Genomic DNA, 16,257 nt, shown 5'->3' with positions numbered 1-16,257 from the left:
GAGCGGGCCAACTGAGAGAGGCCAGCAAACCCTGGTGGGCAGGAAGCTGGCTTTGTAACCCTGGGTCTTCCGGTCTGCACGTCCTCCCAGCCAGTCACCTTCCAGAAGGTCCACAAGTGATGACAGAGGTATGGGATGGAGGCCTGTAGCAATTCAGTTTAGCTTTTCAGAGCTGTGTAGATCTTCAACAACTCATAATTTCAAATCCCTTTCCCCACCTTTGCTTAGAAGGAAATTAAAATGATCACAGAAGAGAACTTGCCAAACATCATTCCTGGTTTAAGCACTGCTCTCCAGGGACTGGGAGTATGGGGGTGTGCTCTTTTAAAGTCGCCTTCTCTAAGCTGGTTGTTAAATTAGGTTGGTGCTTCTTATTTTTAGATGAATAAATAGGCTATTGATTATATTAATTTTATTATAATGTGTTTATAGTAATATCAGAAAATAAAAATTATAGCTAACATTTATTGGGCACTTACTATGCACCAGGTAGCCTTTTGTTTCAAGGAAAAGTAAATGCCACTGATAGGGAGAATATGACATAAGTCCCATAGATGTCAGAAATGTCAAAACTTTGCTTTTTAGAAGGCCAAGAAGTTGGAGCACCAGCTCAGCCTTTGCACACAGATCTCCATGCTGGAAATGAGGAACAGCATCGCCAGCTCCAGCGACAGCGAAGACGGCTTACACCAGTTTCTTCGGGGCCCCTCCAGCGTGTCCTCTCTTCGTAAGTTATCCCAAAACTGATACTACTTTGGGATTCCAATGGATGTCACGGGAAACAGACCAATGACAACTTCGATCACAACAAGAACTTTGCAAGTAACTATTTAGCAACCTAGAGGTATCATTAGAAATAATCAAACTTTTTCTAGCTCCCCCCGCCCCGTATTTCATATCAGCTAAACCCAACTTTAGAGCTCTTCTTTCTGTTTCAAAAGTGTTCACTTCTTTTGCCATGTACTTTTCTCAAATACTGGTTTACCAGAATACTGTGAAAGAGTGCTTATGGTTTGCTGAATATTCAGCTTCGTTGCTTTTATTATTTTAGTTCTAGCGAAAGCTTAGACCCAGCAGTGTGCTGAAAATGCTAGCAAGCAACTGCTGGGCATTTTACTGCTGGCTGCTTATTTTAGTGCGGGCACCAGGAATTAACAGGTGACAAGGTCATGGGATATCCCTGAAAGGTGAAGGAGGCCATCAGCTGCCCTGTGACTCATCTCACTCACACATCACCGAGAGGCAAGTTTTGCGAGATCCTTCCATAGTTTAGATTGTTTGAAGACATTTCAAACACACTGATGACACAACTGTTAAAGATTAGTAAGTAAAATGAGAGAAGCTAGATTATTTTAAGAATTAAGTGCTTAGAATTATTTTAAGAATTATTCTAAGAATGATAGTAAAAGAACTCTAAACAAATTCATGTGCAATAGCAAAAGGACAAATTGCAGAAACCTCTCTTATTGCAGAAACCAAAAACTACTTATATTTCCAATTGTATGTTAATCCAGTGTAATTTATGTGTATCCAGGTATTTACCAGGTACCTGGATATCCAGGTAATGTGTGTCCAGGTACTGTGTGTCCAGGTAGATACACATTCAGCAATGCTAAGTGTTATGTAAATGATCTTGTAACTTTAGATGCCTCATTTAAATTGCATAAGGATTCTAACTGTTGCATGATTTGAATTAACAAAAGTTTGACAAGGCCGCATAATTGGTGTACGCTTCCAAAGCAAGGCTGGGCATAGGAATGCTTTGTGGACTGAAAGGAGATTTCAGGAGCAACACAAATGAGAAATTGGGAGTGGTTGTATTTTATTCCAAAGCTACATTTTGAAAATCACTGAGGTTCACCAAAGTCTGCAGTCTACTAGCATATCAAATATATTGAAACAGTTTGGTGGTCAATAAGCATTTCAGATGGGCCCATCTTCATTACCTGAATAGTGATTACATACTAAGAAAGGTCAGCAAAAAGGAACTTACAGTTAATATTGTATGTGATTATTTTTCCTATAGAAGACCTTATGTTTGTAGTTCTTGATTTTGTTACATTTTACAGTCTTGCTCAGGAAGCGTGAGAAATGGCAGTGTATAGTATCAGCATTTGTTGACTTAAAATCAGTTTTGTTTTTCTGTAGTATTTTATTGTATAATCTAAATATTTGGGGGGTGAAACATTATAGGGGGAAAGCTTATGTAGAGTATGTTGTTTAATTAGAATTAAAACATGTTTTCAAGATTAACATTTGTACTTTACTTGCTTCGAGAAATCTCTGTTTGCTGGTGTTCCGTGGATCGGTCACTCATGTTGTCCGTACCGACCAGGGCTCTTGCCTTAATAATGATTAGCTGTGTGACTTGGAGGAAGCCACAAGACCTTTCTCATCTGGTAGGAGCTGTCATATCTCAGCACAGACCAGGGTCTGCTCACAACTCCTCCTGTGCTCTCTTCCCTCTTCCTTGCAGTATTAAATCACATCAACACCAGAGTTCGATCGGCCACTCCCTGCATGGCTAATGCGGGCTCGGTGTTTGCACAGATGTGCGCTGCCCTTCCACACAGGGTCGCATGTTCACTTCTGGTTCCCTTGTTCCTTTGTCTACCGAGACTCTAGGGCTTTGCTGTACAACCTGCTTAAGTTGTTCATTTAATTATTTAGCCTCGGATTTATTTTGCAAGATCTTACATATCAATATAAATGTGTCTAGCTACACATGTGCTTCTTTTGACTGTGCGTGTGAACTGCACCGCCAGTCCACATCCGTACCTGCTCCCTGTGACCAGTCTTCCTTCTGCGTCTCTTGGCCTCACTCCTGCAGTTTCATGAAAGACGTTAGGACTTGAGCACAACATTGACACTAACTATGAACTACTTAGTTCACTCTCGCATGTGATTCATTAAAAACTGGTTCTCGTTTCTCTCGCTTAGGTTTTAGCTCAGAACTACTGAAGGCTGTCGTTTTTCTTTTGCCAGTCCTATCAATATGCCATCTACTTTTCCATGTTACAAATTATACTCCTTGTAAAACAGAATGCAGAATCAATCTCCTAGGGCTGTTAGGCTGAAATAACAAAATTAATCACATTTTGAGCATGTGTTCAGTCTTCGTAAATGGTGGGTCCCTAACACTGGTGACTAAGCTTTTATTATCCCGAGTTTCTGATGTGCAAATGGGACGGACTGGCAGCTGCTCTCAGCAGCGGCATCAGTTTTGTGAAAGCGAATGGGGGAAGGGAACAAAGGGCCATTGACAACCGCAGCTCTTATTTTTTCAGGTGCTCTCTATGCATAATCACAGTGCATACTCACTGTAATCCCGCACAGAGGGGGGTAAATTAGTTGTTGCTAGAAGATGTGGCACTAACAGACAGTCCCCCGAGTCTCTGGCTGTGACGAAGAGGCTGCTTTTCTGGCTCACATGCATGCTGGATGCTGCTCCAGGCCCACGTCCAACTCACCCTGGGACGCCAAAGGAGCAGTCACTGTTTGGGTCACTGCCACTTCCTGCGTGGCAGAGGGAAGACGGTGGTGGCAGAATCACACCATGGCTCTTAGAGCTCCCTCGTCGAAGTGGCTCACGTTCTCTGCACCAGAGAAGTCGTTTGTCCAGAACCACCATCTGTGAAAGGACTTTTAATCCTCCTGCAGGGGCTGCTCTGGGAGGGGCCTGATGAGGAAGGGAAAGCAGGTATTTTGACAGTAACACAACCTATCACAGTGAGTACTGTTTCACTTTACAGATGAGGAAATTGGAAAGATGAGGAAATTGGAAAGATGAGGTGCTTGTCCACTTGTCCCAGTGCCACAGGGGGAGGTGCTGGAATGCCAGCCGAGGTATCCTGTCTGATCCCAAAGCCCAGGCTGTCAGACGATGTTGTCTCTGTGTTTTAAAAAGAAAAAATGCACATAACATTTGACTAAGCGCTTTACAGTTTACAAGTCACTTTCACACCTGTTCTTGCATGTGGCCCTGACAGCTCTGCTAGCGAGGAACAGCACTGTGGACGAGTACACCTACCCTCAGAGAGAAGGTAGTGCTTGCCCAGTCACTTCCTTCCTCTCCAACCTGCTTCTTTGGAGAAACCTACCATCCCCCATCCTTCATCATGACCAAGTAGTGCTGCAAATAGGGTCTCCTAGACTGGTTAATTTGCATTTCAATGAAATTTTCTTATTCTTGGTATGAGGGTTCGACATAGGAACATTAAAAATTAACCAATGGGGAGGAGAGAGGAGGAGGCAGGCGAGGGTACAAGGGGGATAAATGGTAATTGAAAAATATAATAAAAACTAAACTATTCAATTTTTTTTAAATTAACCAATCATATTCTCCAGTCTTTCAGCTTTTGGTTAGCTTTCACATTGCCTCTCAAGTTCTTACAGAATTACGAGCAAAGCTACTCTCTAAAAATTACATTTATTTTGTATACATTCCTAATTAAACAACTTTTACATTATCCCCTTTAGTTACTAATAAGGGGAGTCATAAATAAGGAAGTAGACTTAGCATTCAAATGCACACGAACACGTGTCATGATTTTTTTCACATCAGGATCAGCGCGTGTCCCTTGCAGTTGGCCAGTGAGTGTGTCTCCAAAGCTTCTTTCATTCTCTGAGCTTCACTTTCATCTCTGTCTGATTCTCTGTGTGAGTGCTTCTGCGTTTTTGTTTTGTTTGGGGGTTTTTTGTTTGTTTGTTTGTCCTGTAGAACACTGATTTTTAAACATAAATGAGCATATGCATCTCTTGGAGATTCCGTTAAAGATCCTAATGCAGACGTGGGTGGGGCCAGGAGTCCACTGGGTTAACGAAGACCAAGCGACGCCCATGTGCCTGCTCCCTGGACTACTCTTTTGAGTAGTGAGGCTGCAGAATTCCCTGCATTCTGAAATTGTGTTGATTTTATATATGTTACTTGTATTTTCTGTCTAGGGACTTGCATAGAACCTGGTGAAGGCACAGTTTTAAATATCCTGACCAGGCTATCGTGCTTCACACATATTTCAGAACATTACACAGTGTGTGTTCGGTCTAACAGACATGCAGTTCAGAAAAAGGTGGTGGGGGGACTTCAGGTGAACTATTTCAATGATCCCATTTCTGCTGGTCCCATTTCTGACATCGTGCTCTGTTGTTACATGCTCGCGATGCTACATTCAGAGCAAGATCCCTGCTCCCTGCCACCTAGCTTCTGCATTCCACCTCAGGTTGTTATTCAAAGGGATGAAAGTGAGGTGACAAGATAATCTAAGAAAAAGTGGTTTCTACCCATTTATTCGGTAGCTCACTCATCATCCAATTCACTTCATTCGTCTCGCTTGCTTCATTTACTTGAGTTTCCTGGTTGGACGTGTCAGAGGAAGACAAGAAGGGACAAGATGCTCAGGACGTGCGAGAAAGACACAAGCTGTCCCCTCTCTGCTCCTGGGCCAAGGGGCTTCTCGGGGTGCCTGTCATCTTGTCTTCCTCAGGAGGCTTAGCTCCCCACATGGAGTATGTCTCACACACACACACACACACACACACACACACACAGAGATTTTTATTGGCCTTGGTAGTTCCATCTCGTAAATGGTGCTGAACACAGGCATTGTCATGGCAACAAGGAGGACATATTGTTTTCCCTTTAAAGTTACAGAACTTTATTTTAGTTCATTGGAGTCAACCTATTGTTGGGTTTACTAGGTTTTTAAATCCTGAGGCAATATGGGCAGTATATTCCACTGGAATTCATTTTTAGAAGGTTTTGTTAGTTTAAACCATCTTTTTTTTTCCAGAAATTGTACTTAAAATTTTTATGATTGGACTTAATCATACTTAATTGTACTTAAAATTTTTTATGATTTTAAAAGATACTATGAAATATTTAGAGAGATATTTCTTACCGACAAACACTTTCAAGTACTTTTTGTTATTAAGGTCAAGATGGTTTGGACAGCCTACTAATTTCATGTGCTTTGTGTCAAATATGCACAAATGTGCTTTAAGTCAAATTAGCCTACATCTGGTTAGCATTCTTGTTTGCAAATACCAGCAACATACCTGACAGATGGACCTCCTCTCAACTCTCTAATCTGTTTACTAACCTGGAAAGATACAAAAAGACAACACAGCATTCTTAGTTTCACAGCTAGTTTCATGAAATAGTCTGCTCAACTCAGTTTGTATTCCATTCCCCCTGTGAACAAGTGTACACTCACAAACAATGAGCTGTCCATGAATTGCGGGCAGGTGGAGAGGAGGGGTGATCGGGCAGCACGAATAGGGAGGAAGAGCCCATGAACAGTTCTCAGATCCGCCCAGGTGGCTGGTGAAGAGTGGTCCCCCCACTTTGTGAATGAGTGGAGTGCAGTGGAGGGCAATTAAGTGACGGTTGAGGCTCCAGCTAGCCCTGCAACAAAGAAGTGCAGACACTTGTTTTCATTTCTGGCTTTGCTGTTTTCCTTACAAATACCCGGGCCTGCATGTGGGCGTGAACTTGTTTGGGGATGTTTAACCACTGCTGGAGTTTTCCCTGACACTTTCCTGTTCTCCTCTACTCTGCATCCCCACTGGCGGCGTGAGTGTGGTGCATGGTCCCCTTTCAGGGCTGAGGAACGTGACATGCATCTCCGCTGGGTCCTGGGTTCCCCAGGCACCAGGGGCTGTGCTGTCCCCAGAACTCCGCCCTCGGCCACCCTTCAGAGGGCCTGCATCCTCACACAGCATTTTCTCATCTGTAAAATGACCATCACGGCATTTTATACAGTTATACATTTTCATCTTTTAGTAAAAAATTTAAAAAATTATCAAGGTAGGATGCACCCATATATATTAAAGATAAAAAAATCTTTCAGTGAAAAGAACTAACCCCTCCAACCTAATTGCTCCCTAGGAGCCATCACACTGGCACAATTTTTGTCCCAAAATGTTGAATAATGTGCTGTTATTTATTCACTGAACCGCATGACTTTTATCTACTAACCTGACTTAGCGCACTTGTAACTCTCCTTCCCCTTCTGCTCCGCACAGGGATGTCGCTGGTTTTGTTCTGTTATTGTGTATCTTCCTGATGTTGAATAACACAGTAACCCCCACTCCTTTCCCACTCGAGGCGTTTGTAAAGGTGAGGACGTCGGCATCGCTACCTTTCTTATTCCTTCCCCCTTCCACCTTGAAGCCATTCCGGGGATCTTCTTTAACTTTTAAATAGTCAAGATTGATAGCACATGCATTCTGTTCTCTCTTCTTTTTTTCAGTTTTTAAAATTTATTATAAAATGCACATAACATAAAATCTACCATCTTAACCATTTTTAAGTGTGCAGTTCAGTGGTGTTAATACTCTATTCCCATTTGGTAACAGTAAGTGGGTCTTCCTTTGTCGGTGGGTGGTTCTGCAGAATTTAAAGCAAATGAAAAATGTTGACGGTATGATGTCTTCTTCCCAACCAAGCAGTTGGCCAGGACTGCATTTTTCTTTTTGGTCCCAATGTCATGACTCCTCTTCTGCTCGGAGGAGGCCGTTCCTAATGCCAGGCACTGATGGGTTCTGCTTTCGTACACAACGGAAAGATCGTGCCGTGGTTTCCTCCGTGTTTTGGCCTTTCTTTTTCCCCTGAAATTTGTTTCCTTGTTTGGCCTGTGGGGCCATCTTATTCAATATATCCCCAGAATCTCCTAGCTTCTTACTCATTCTTTTAGATGAAGTCCTGTCATTTCTTATAAAAATCCGAGTTGTTCTTTCCTATTTGAACCGTGCCTTTTCAGACTGCTTTCTGTTTTTGTGGGTCTGTCTAGTTGCCTTACTTTTTCCTTATCCTTGCATTTTCTCATCTCTTCACTCTCTCAGCTCATCTGTTCCGTGCGTCCTTTTGCAGGAAACCTCTCACCGCCTCCCCTCCTCCGGCCTCACCCTGGGCTGGTACTTCTCTGGGTCTGTTTCTTGGCTGCCACCCTGGAACCCTCTTCCCTGTTCCGAACCTGTCCATTGTCTCCGCAGCCCTGTAGCTTCCTTTCTGGGGCAGGAAGGGGCAGCAGAACCGGCACTAGTCCTTGGCTGCTCAAACCCCTTGCTGCGCAGCCCCAGCCCTCACCACCCCTCTGAGCAGTCAGGCACTGGCCAGAGAAAACCTCTCGTGGGAGCCCCTAACTTCTGCAACCTCACCCTCTCCCTGGTCTGTACATGCCTTTGCTTGAGGCCCTCGCTGCTGGTGTGAGTCCCTCCAAGAGAAGTTAGGTGCAAAGGCCATGCCTATTCTTCAGCATTGTTGTTCAGAAAGCTTTGATCCAAACTCAACTTATTAGTTTAATCAATAAACTAATCAACAAACTCAGTCAATTTCTTAATTTAAAAATATGACTCACTAAGTTTTTTAAATTAAAAAAGTTTATGGTATAAAGAATCGAAGGCAGGAAAAGGGACGATAGTCCTTTCTAGCAAAGAAGCTATTAAATCCTTCCCCATCCCCATTCATCAAAAACTGTATAATATAATTAAAACTCTGAACCCTTGTAAGATTTTTAATTACTTGCTAAAGCAGTTGGCCAGATGGCTAAGCATAATAAAAATAAGAACACCTTGAAAGGAATCAAGAAAATGTCATCAAAGTTAAACGGGGCAGGGGGTATGACATTATATCGAATAGTTTACAGAAGTGTCACTCCTTTTTAATAAGTGTTTCTGAAGCAGAGAGAAATGTCACTTGACAGACTTCCTATCATGGTACTGCATTTATCTGAAGCTTGAACTTGATGTCACTTATTTATTCCCTAGAGCAGGGGTGACCTTCACTCTGGGTTTAAGAACAAGTATGTCTGTTTACTTCGACTGCTAGGAGAGGCTCTTGGGCCCTCATAATGAGAAGCACACTGAAACAGAAAAAAGCTTAAGAAGGACAGAATTCTGTCAAAGGCAATTTATCTCGTCTGATCTTTTATGACTCCATATCAGAATTTTGACTGTTATGTAAGGTCTCCCCGGTCCACATATCAAAGGCTTCCTGTGGTATTCTCTCTCTCCCTCTCTCTCTCTCTCTCTCTCTCCAAGATTGGTGGACATTCAATATATTAGTTGTTTCAGGTGTACAGCATAGTGGTTAGACATGTATATAATTTGCGAGGTGATCCCCTGATGAGCCCAGTACCCATCTGACACCACATATAGTTGTTAAAATATTATGGACTATATTTCCCGTGCTCTACTTTACATCTCTGTGACTTTTTGTGGTCCTTTGACCCAGGATTTTACGGAGACAAAAGGGCCTGGCGTGGGGAGGAGGGATAGCCTGAGCCCACCCTCCACAGAGGCCCGTGGACAACTAGCACTTTGCAAAAGCTAGCAAGCTTCTGTCCCCTTCAGCTGGGGTCTGACACTAGCTGCTGTGTGAACAGGCCTGTGAGGACAGACAGCCTCCCAGATCCACCTGCCCCTGTGGGCGTCCACCTGCGGTCGCCCCTGTGCTCTGGCACGAGTGGAGGTATCCGCTGCTTGGTTCCAGCCTCTTCTGAGCCTCAGTCTTTCACATTGGCTCGAGCCTGTGTTTTTGAGCTTGTGGTTTTTCTTTCTAAACCTCCGAACTGCTGTCTGGTGCTCCAGTTCCTTCTTACCTGAGCCCGCGGGAATGGGGGTACAGCTCACAGTAAATTCTGCTCCACCGGCTTTGCCTCCTGGATGCACTGATATCTGTGGCAGGGACCTGCCAGTCTCTGGGGCAGATTTTCTTTCTACCTGGTGTAATGTGACACACTCCCCAAGCAACCATAACCCTTCATGTAACTGTTTAGCAGTTTCACACCAGGTAAGTCTGGATTGCAGTTCAGTCTGAGACTCTTTGTTTTACATACTTTTATAATAAACTCTGTTAATTGGCAGCCTGAGCCAATTGGAAGATGGTTATAGCTAATAGCAAAAAAATAATAATAATGCTAGTTATCTCTTTTAGATTATAGTAAGTACCAAAGGAAATAGTTTACCACTTTTCTCTCCCAGCTGTAAAACTGGTTTTAATAGAAGGATAAAAATCAGTTTTCTGAAAAATTTTTGGAACTATTTGTGTCTCTAGAATTTGAAGTGAATGAAAAGTAACAATATTATACAGAGGTCATGGCCTCATAATAATGTCCATGAGGGGGCAAGGGAGTTTGAAAAGCACTTAACTGAAGGTAAGCTCAGTTTCTTCCCCTCTCCTCTCCTCATGCTCGCTCATCTAGGCAAGACATTGAGCCTTCCGGGCAAACGTTTGATGACACGCTGGTGCATAAAATTAATGAAAAACCAGGCAGACTTGCAGAAAGACTGTATTAATGTTCAACTTGTGAAATGTAAGGTAGTTCCCTCAAGGCAGAATATTCTCTCTCTGCCTCTCTCTCTGCACACTCCACATTGGGTTCGGATTTATTAGTGGACAAAATAATGATGTCTAGCAGCATAGTGATGGCCTCGGAGTCTTTCCATAGAACCGGCAGGGCTCTCGCTGAGGTTGGAGAACACCAGGTGCAGGGGCCAGGTGAGCTCCTTGCTCCTCTTGGAAGCCTGCCTTTCCTCCGGCCACGACAGTGGCAGATTCCCAGGTGGGGCCAGGTGAATGTCCAACTTGGCCCTCAGTGCTGCAGGCATCGAGGTTAACCTAGGCTAACCGAGGTTGTACCAAGTGTGGGCACTGTCTGCGACCACGATTCCTATCAAGGTGTCAGGCAGCCAGCTGGTGCTGGGTCGCTCCTGGCGGTTACAGTGAGGCCACGTTTCTTTCGCAAAGCTCAGGTGCATCTGCCCGGTGGGGAAAGAGCAATGGGCACTGTCGCTTGGGAACTGGGGCCTGGGCACTTGTGGGTTCTGACCCAGCCATGAAGCCTGAAATGAAAGTGGATCTGGCACTCTCCACATGAAAGTGCTTTAGCAGAAAACAGTGCAGCCTTGCGGAGCTGTTAGGGCCACCTGGCTTCTCCTTCCTCCAGAATGTGTTTCAAAGCGGTTCACTCCCTGGTGGGAAAGCATTCACCCACAGCAGCTGCCCCACTTCGTTTGTTTCACAGGTCATGCAGGTTTAGCTTCTGGGAATAAAGTAGAAATAATTGTATGAATGTGATGAATGACTCTGAAAAGTGTGTTGAGTTCCTGACAAATAAAGGAGTCAGAGCCTATGCCCGATTTGGTTTTGTTCCCCCAACATTTCAGCCACCCTCCAGCACCTTGTAATCAATCAGAGATTTGTATGGCCGGTGCCGGTACTGACGCACCTTGCTTGGCAGACAGTACTCTTTGCTGTAAAACCATCAAGTCAGCCAATGACACGAAAGTGATTTGCCTCAGAACATGATACAGCACACAGTGGTAACAGTCCTTTTCCACAGTGATGGCTTCCTGCCTGCACTCGAGTGCTGCTGGTGCCCCACTGGTGGGGGGGTGGGGCTTGACGCAGCAGGGAGCAAGTGTTCTGGCCCTGTGTCTCTCCCACGTGCTCAGCATCAGCTTTCTGAAGGCCCCATGCAGTTTTGGAGGACACATTTTTTTTGTGCACTAAGTAATCATCAAGTACCTGCTATGTATGGGGTACTTCCAAGAGGCTGCAGGAGAGGGGAGGCTTGTTCCCCAATAAGGGAGAGGTGCACATATTTATGACCACAACAGAGTGTGTAAGGGCTGCTGCTGTCTAGAAGGGAATAGAATTTCCCCACAGAAGGAGTCAGGGAAGACTGCAAATGCAGGAGGTGAGGTTTGAACTCCACCTTGAGGAACGGGTAAGAACTTGGTGAGTAGAGGCGGGAGTGAAAGGACCATTCCAGGTGGAGAGGAAAGCAAGAGGGGAAGAGAAGGAGGATGGGTGGGATGTGTGGATCAGTTGAGTCTGCCAGAGCTTGGACTTGAAGGTGGCTGGACCTGGAGACTCTTGGATGCCACTCCAGGGCCGTGGATGACACTCGCCTTATATGTTATATAGTGAACACCCCAGCTCTTTCTTTCCCAGGCAAATACAGTGGGAACAGAGTAAGTTCTTTCACAGAGAATTGCATGTTCCTGGCAAGTTTTCACTAGGCCATTTCCACTTGTTTTGGGCCCCCTCTTCATTTTCTCTCAGTGGGAAAATGCGGCGATTAGTGAGGTAGTGAGAGGGTCAGAACATTTTGGCCCCATTGTGGACAGCAGCCTTGGGATACTGTAGATTGTCACCCCTGCTTTGACAGATGGGTTTAAAAACTGGAGGTCAGTCAGTCCCACTTCCTCAGTCAAAATAAACTACACTTGTTTCCGTGGTATGTTAAGTACACAGCTATTTCTGAGTGCTCTCTACATTATTGATTTGGTTCAGTGCTCTTAGACATGCCATTTTCGTTGTTCTGGGTTGTATCTGATTGCAAATACTCAGCCTAAGTTAATATTTTATGAGACTCAATTGTAACTTGAGGCCCTGACTGGTGTGGCTCAGTGGGCTGGGCATCATCCTACAAACCGAAAGGTCGCCAGTTCGATCCCAGGCAGGGCGCATGCCTGGGTTACAGGCCAGGTCCTCGGTTGGGGGTGTGTGAGAGGCAGCCAGTTGATGTTTCTCTTGCACATTGATGTTCCTCTGCCTCCCTTTCTCCCTCCCTTCCCCTCTCTCTAAAATAAATAAATAAAATCTTTTAAAAAATCATAACTTGAGGCTGGAAATGTGATGATGGGCATGGCTATTATTTAAAAAGACAGCTATGCTGCACTCAGGGCCGTTAAGACTGAGCAACACAAACCCCTATTCAAGCGCTAGTCACGTGTCCTTCCTTCACCATCCCCATGGGCGCTGATGAACTTCAACAAGTTATCTAGGTATTTACTTATTGCCCGCCAAGACCATATTAATACACTCATTGATTGACGTGCAAATATTTCAAAGTGTTTATCCTATCCCACACACTAACCTGAGTAAGAACTTTACAAATGTTAAGACATTTGTTCCCCTCGACAGCCATACAAAGTAGACAATATCATTACTGTTCCTGTTTTACAGAGGGGGAGATCAAGGCACAGAGAAGTGAAGCATCTTGCCCAAGGCTACACAGCTAGTGTTCACTGGTATTTGAGTACACATGTGACTGGGAGGCTGTGATTGGTGTGTTTGGTGTCACCTGCATGGAAAAGGATGCACAGGCCTTGCCTGGGTGGATTCTGCAAAGCTGTGCTCTGCGATAGAACTAAGTTCTTGCACCATTTTAATAGAGGCTTATTTTCTACAGTTCGTCACTAGTTGTCTTCAAGAAACCCAGTGTTTTAATTGACTGTCATTGTTTGAAAGTGAACAATTTCGGTGCAGGCACACCAAACATGTAAGCAATACCACAGCCCAGGCCTGCACAGTGTGGCCCTTTATTTTGGAAGATGCAGCTGTTGGTAGTGGCATTTCCCCAGATGTATGGCAGCTACTACAGTCAATAAGAAATGACATTTTGTGACATTTTCTTTAAAAATTTTTTTTTTGTTTTTGGAAAGAGAGGAAGGGAGAGAGAGAAACACTGATGAGAGAAATACACATCAGCTGGTTGCCCCTGTAACAGGCCTGGACCTGGGATCGCTCTCAGCAGACCGGGGATCTTGCACACCGGGACTGGGTATCAAACCCACAACCTAGGCATGTGCCCTGACCTGGAATTGAACCCACAACCCTTCAAGTATGGGACGTCGCTCCAACCAACTGAGCCACACTGGCCAGGGCCATTTAGTGATATTTTCTATGTGCCCAGCACTCTGCTAAGCACATTATGTGGTTACTTGTTTAATCCTCCAAACAACCCTGTGAAGCAGGTCCTGTGACTATCTCTTTTCTCCAGATGTGGCAGCTGAGGCCTATAGAGAGAGTAATGCAGCACCTGTCACACAGCTAGGAGGCAGCAGAGCAGGGACTGCAACCCTGGGATTGTTTCCTGAGCCTCTGGTCTAGACCGCTGTGCACACTGCCCGCCCCTGCGCCATGCGACCTGCTGCTGGTCTCTCACCCTCCTTGCTGAGTGCTCTCAGGGCTGGCCAGCCCTACTGGCTGCTGCTGAGTCCTGCCAAGGATTAACAGTTGATCTGGATAAATTTCTTGTAGCCATTCTGCTTCCTGTCTTCATAGGATCCCACTGCTTGCCTTTGCTGTACGGCAAGTGCTTGAAGAGTCAGATTTCACCCATTATTCTCCCACCATCAACTTTACACCCACCTGCGTTCAGCATTTGCTGAATGCCACTCTGTCTTGCTAGCAGGCAGCAAGAAGGTGGCACAGGTGTGGGAGGGGCAGACGGGCCCAACAAGATAGATCCTGACATCGAATGTGGGAACTGTATGGATGGGACTTATGTTTATGATGTCATGTGAGCTGCTCATTAGGCACCTTGAAGGGTCTGTGCACCTATTTGTAGTAAGTTTTCTTACTTTTAGACAATATTTTTTCTACATCAGGCATGGTGCCCATTATGTGGTAGATGCTCAATAAGCTTTTGGTGGATGTGTGAACAAATGAGGGGCTGGATGAATGGATCATTTATCACTTGGTTCCTTTGATTAAATGGCATCCTAAAAGGCCCTGGGATGTTCTTGCCTTTGTCGCTACTGGGGATTGCATTTCCTCCACCCGCTCTTCCCCTGCCTGGCTGGGCCCTCTGCCTGTCCCGCGTGTCCCCTGCCCCCCGCCCCCATCTCTGCATCAGTCCAGGAGTGGCTGCACAGGGGCCAGTATGACCTGGCCTCTTAGGTGGTGCCACAGATGGTGTTAGGTTCTATAGTTTTAGAATAAAACCAGCTTTTAGGGAAATTAGGCGTTAAATCAACTTTCTAGGGACTCTAATCACCATGTATGATATTAATGGAGGAACTTTCTGAGTCCTAAACAGACTTTAGGGCAGCCCGCTGGGAACTGCGTGTGTTCGAGAAGCTCCCACCATACAAGCACATGCAGGGGAATTTGGTCCACCTCTGTTCTTAGGACTGAGAATCGCTTCTTGACTTGGTTGTTTTATTGAAATGCTGGATTGAAAACACAGTGTTAGGGAAACTGCGTTCCTGGCACCAGTGATAGATTCCCAAGTGGGGTTTATTTTCCAGTTGGAGTTGAGAGGTGACACATCCCGTCAGCCTCAGCTCAGGACAGGCCGTGCACTGAATGGCTTTCCTTTCTGTATCTCTGACAGATGTGCCATCCCCCCACCAACGAGCCTCGGCCAAGATGAAACCAATAGAAGAAGGGGTGGAAGATGACGACGAGGTCTTTGAGCCCGAGTCTCCAAAGACATTTAAAGTCCATGAGTTGCCTTGATTGGAGAGAAGAGTCAAGTTACCAAGAGGGGAAAAAAAACTGTCTTGAAGAGATCCTGGAAAATACCAGCACTTTTTCACCACTTTTAGATTATTCTGCTTTAGGACATCCAGACGGGTAGAGTGTGAGGGCAGAAGAGTGAGGGAGAGCCAAAAACAGAAAGGGTATTTCAGCTCTCCTTTCTGTTGGTCAGCTTTCTGAGTGGTCGTTCTCCCGAGCCCTCGGACGAAAACCAGCTCTATTTTGAGATAATGTATTTTCACAGTATTTTCTAGATACACTATCATTTTAACTTTAAAAAAATCTTAGTGTTCTGTCAAATGCTTTCTCACTTATTTTTCCAAGTTGTGGTTCCTCTTCTTCACGGCGCCCTTTTCACAATAGTGTTGTGCATTTTATAGCGTTAACAATGTCAGTTTGAAATTGAAATTGAAGTAACATTAAAAAGCAGGGAATCTCAGGCTTTGTTCAATTGAATTTTTAAGTGGAAAATTTTAAGGAAAAACGTGATTTGACTGGAGTTTATTTTCTCCCAGGATAGACACATGACTCCACGAGATCACCTGACTTGTTTGGGCATCGTGTGGATAGCTCAATAATGAACAAAACCCAACTTTATTCGCATTACCCTTCTATTATCTATTTAAAAATTGGTCTGAAGCATAAAAACTGGGAAGATGACAGCTGGAAGCAGTGCTGGACTTGGGGGTCAGCCTTCAGTCAGACTCACCCGGGTTGGGTGCCCCCTGTCCCATATGTCCCCGGGAGGAAGACACTTTCCTTGGGGCGGGGAGGGTAGGAGAGTGAGGCACCGAGCGAGTGGCACAGCGCGAGGCCACTGACAAGGCAGCTTCGTTCTTTGGTGGGGATTCGGAGGTTTCAGGTCGTCCTCCAGCCGTAGATGGCTCCGAAACTCGTGTGAGCTGCAGGAGAACCTCACTGCGGGGGCGGACGGTGGCCGCGGACCGTGCCGTGGGCGCACAGCCTGCACAGTGCCGTGAGGG

General features: G+C 45.1%; 1 protein-coding gene across 2 annotated transcripts in view; it reads left to right on the top strand.

Moving 5' to 3' along the window:
- BVES (blood vessel epicardial substance) overlaps window positions 1–15,713 on the top strand; it is a 33,138-nt gene extending 17,425 nt beyond the window's left edge. For both annotated transcript variants that reach the window (XM_045844094.1, XM_045844093.1), the window contains exons 8-9: window positions 586–727; window positions 15,129–15,713. In XM_045844094.1, the coding sequence (XP_045700050.1) occupies window positions 586–727; window positions 15,129–15,253 (267 nt within the window). In that variant the 3' untranslated portion in view covers window positions 15,254–15,713. The remainder of the gene's footprint in view (window positions 1–585; window positions 728–15,128) is intronic.
- Window positions 15,714–16,257: the final 544 nt, after the last annotated feature.

Source organism: Phyllostomus hastatus, unplaced genomic scaffold (genome assembly GCF_019186645.2).
Source record: "Phyllostomus hastatus isolate PE091 unplaced genomic scaffold, TTU_PhHast_1.1 phas_contig_40, whole genome shotgun sequence".
Taxonomy (NCBI): Eukaryota; Metazoa; Chordata; class Mammalia; order Chiroptera; family Phyllostomidae; genus Phyllostomus; species Phyllostomus hastatus.
This window is presented reverse-complemented; position numbering and strand designations above follow the sequence as displayed.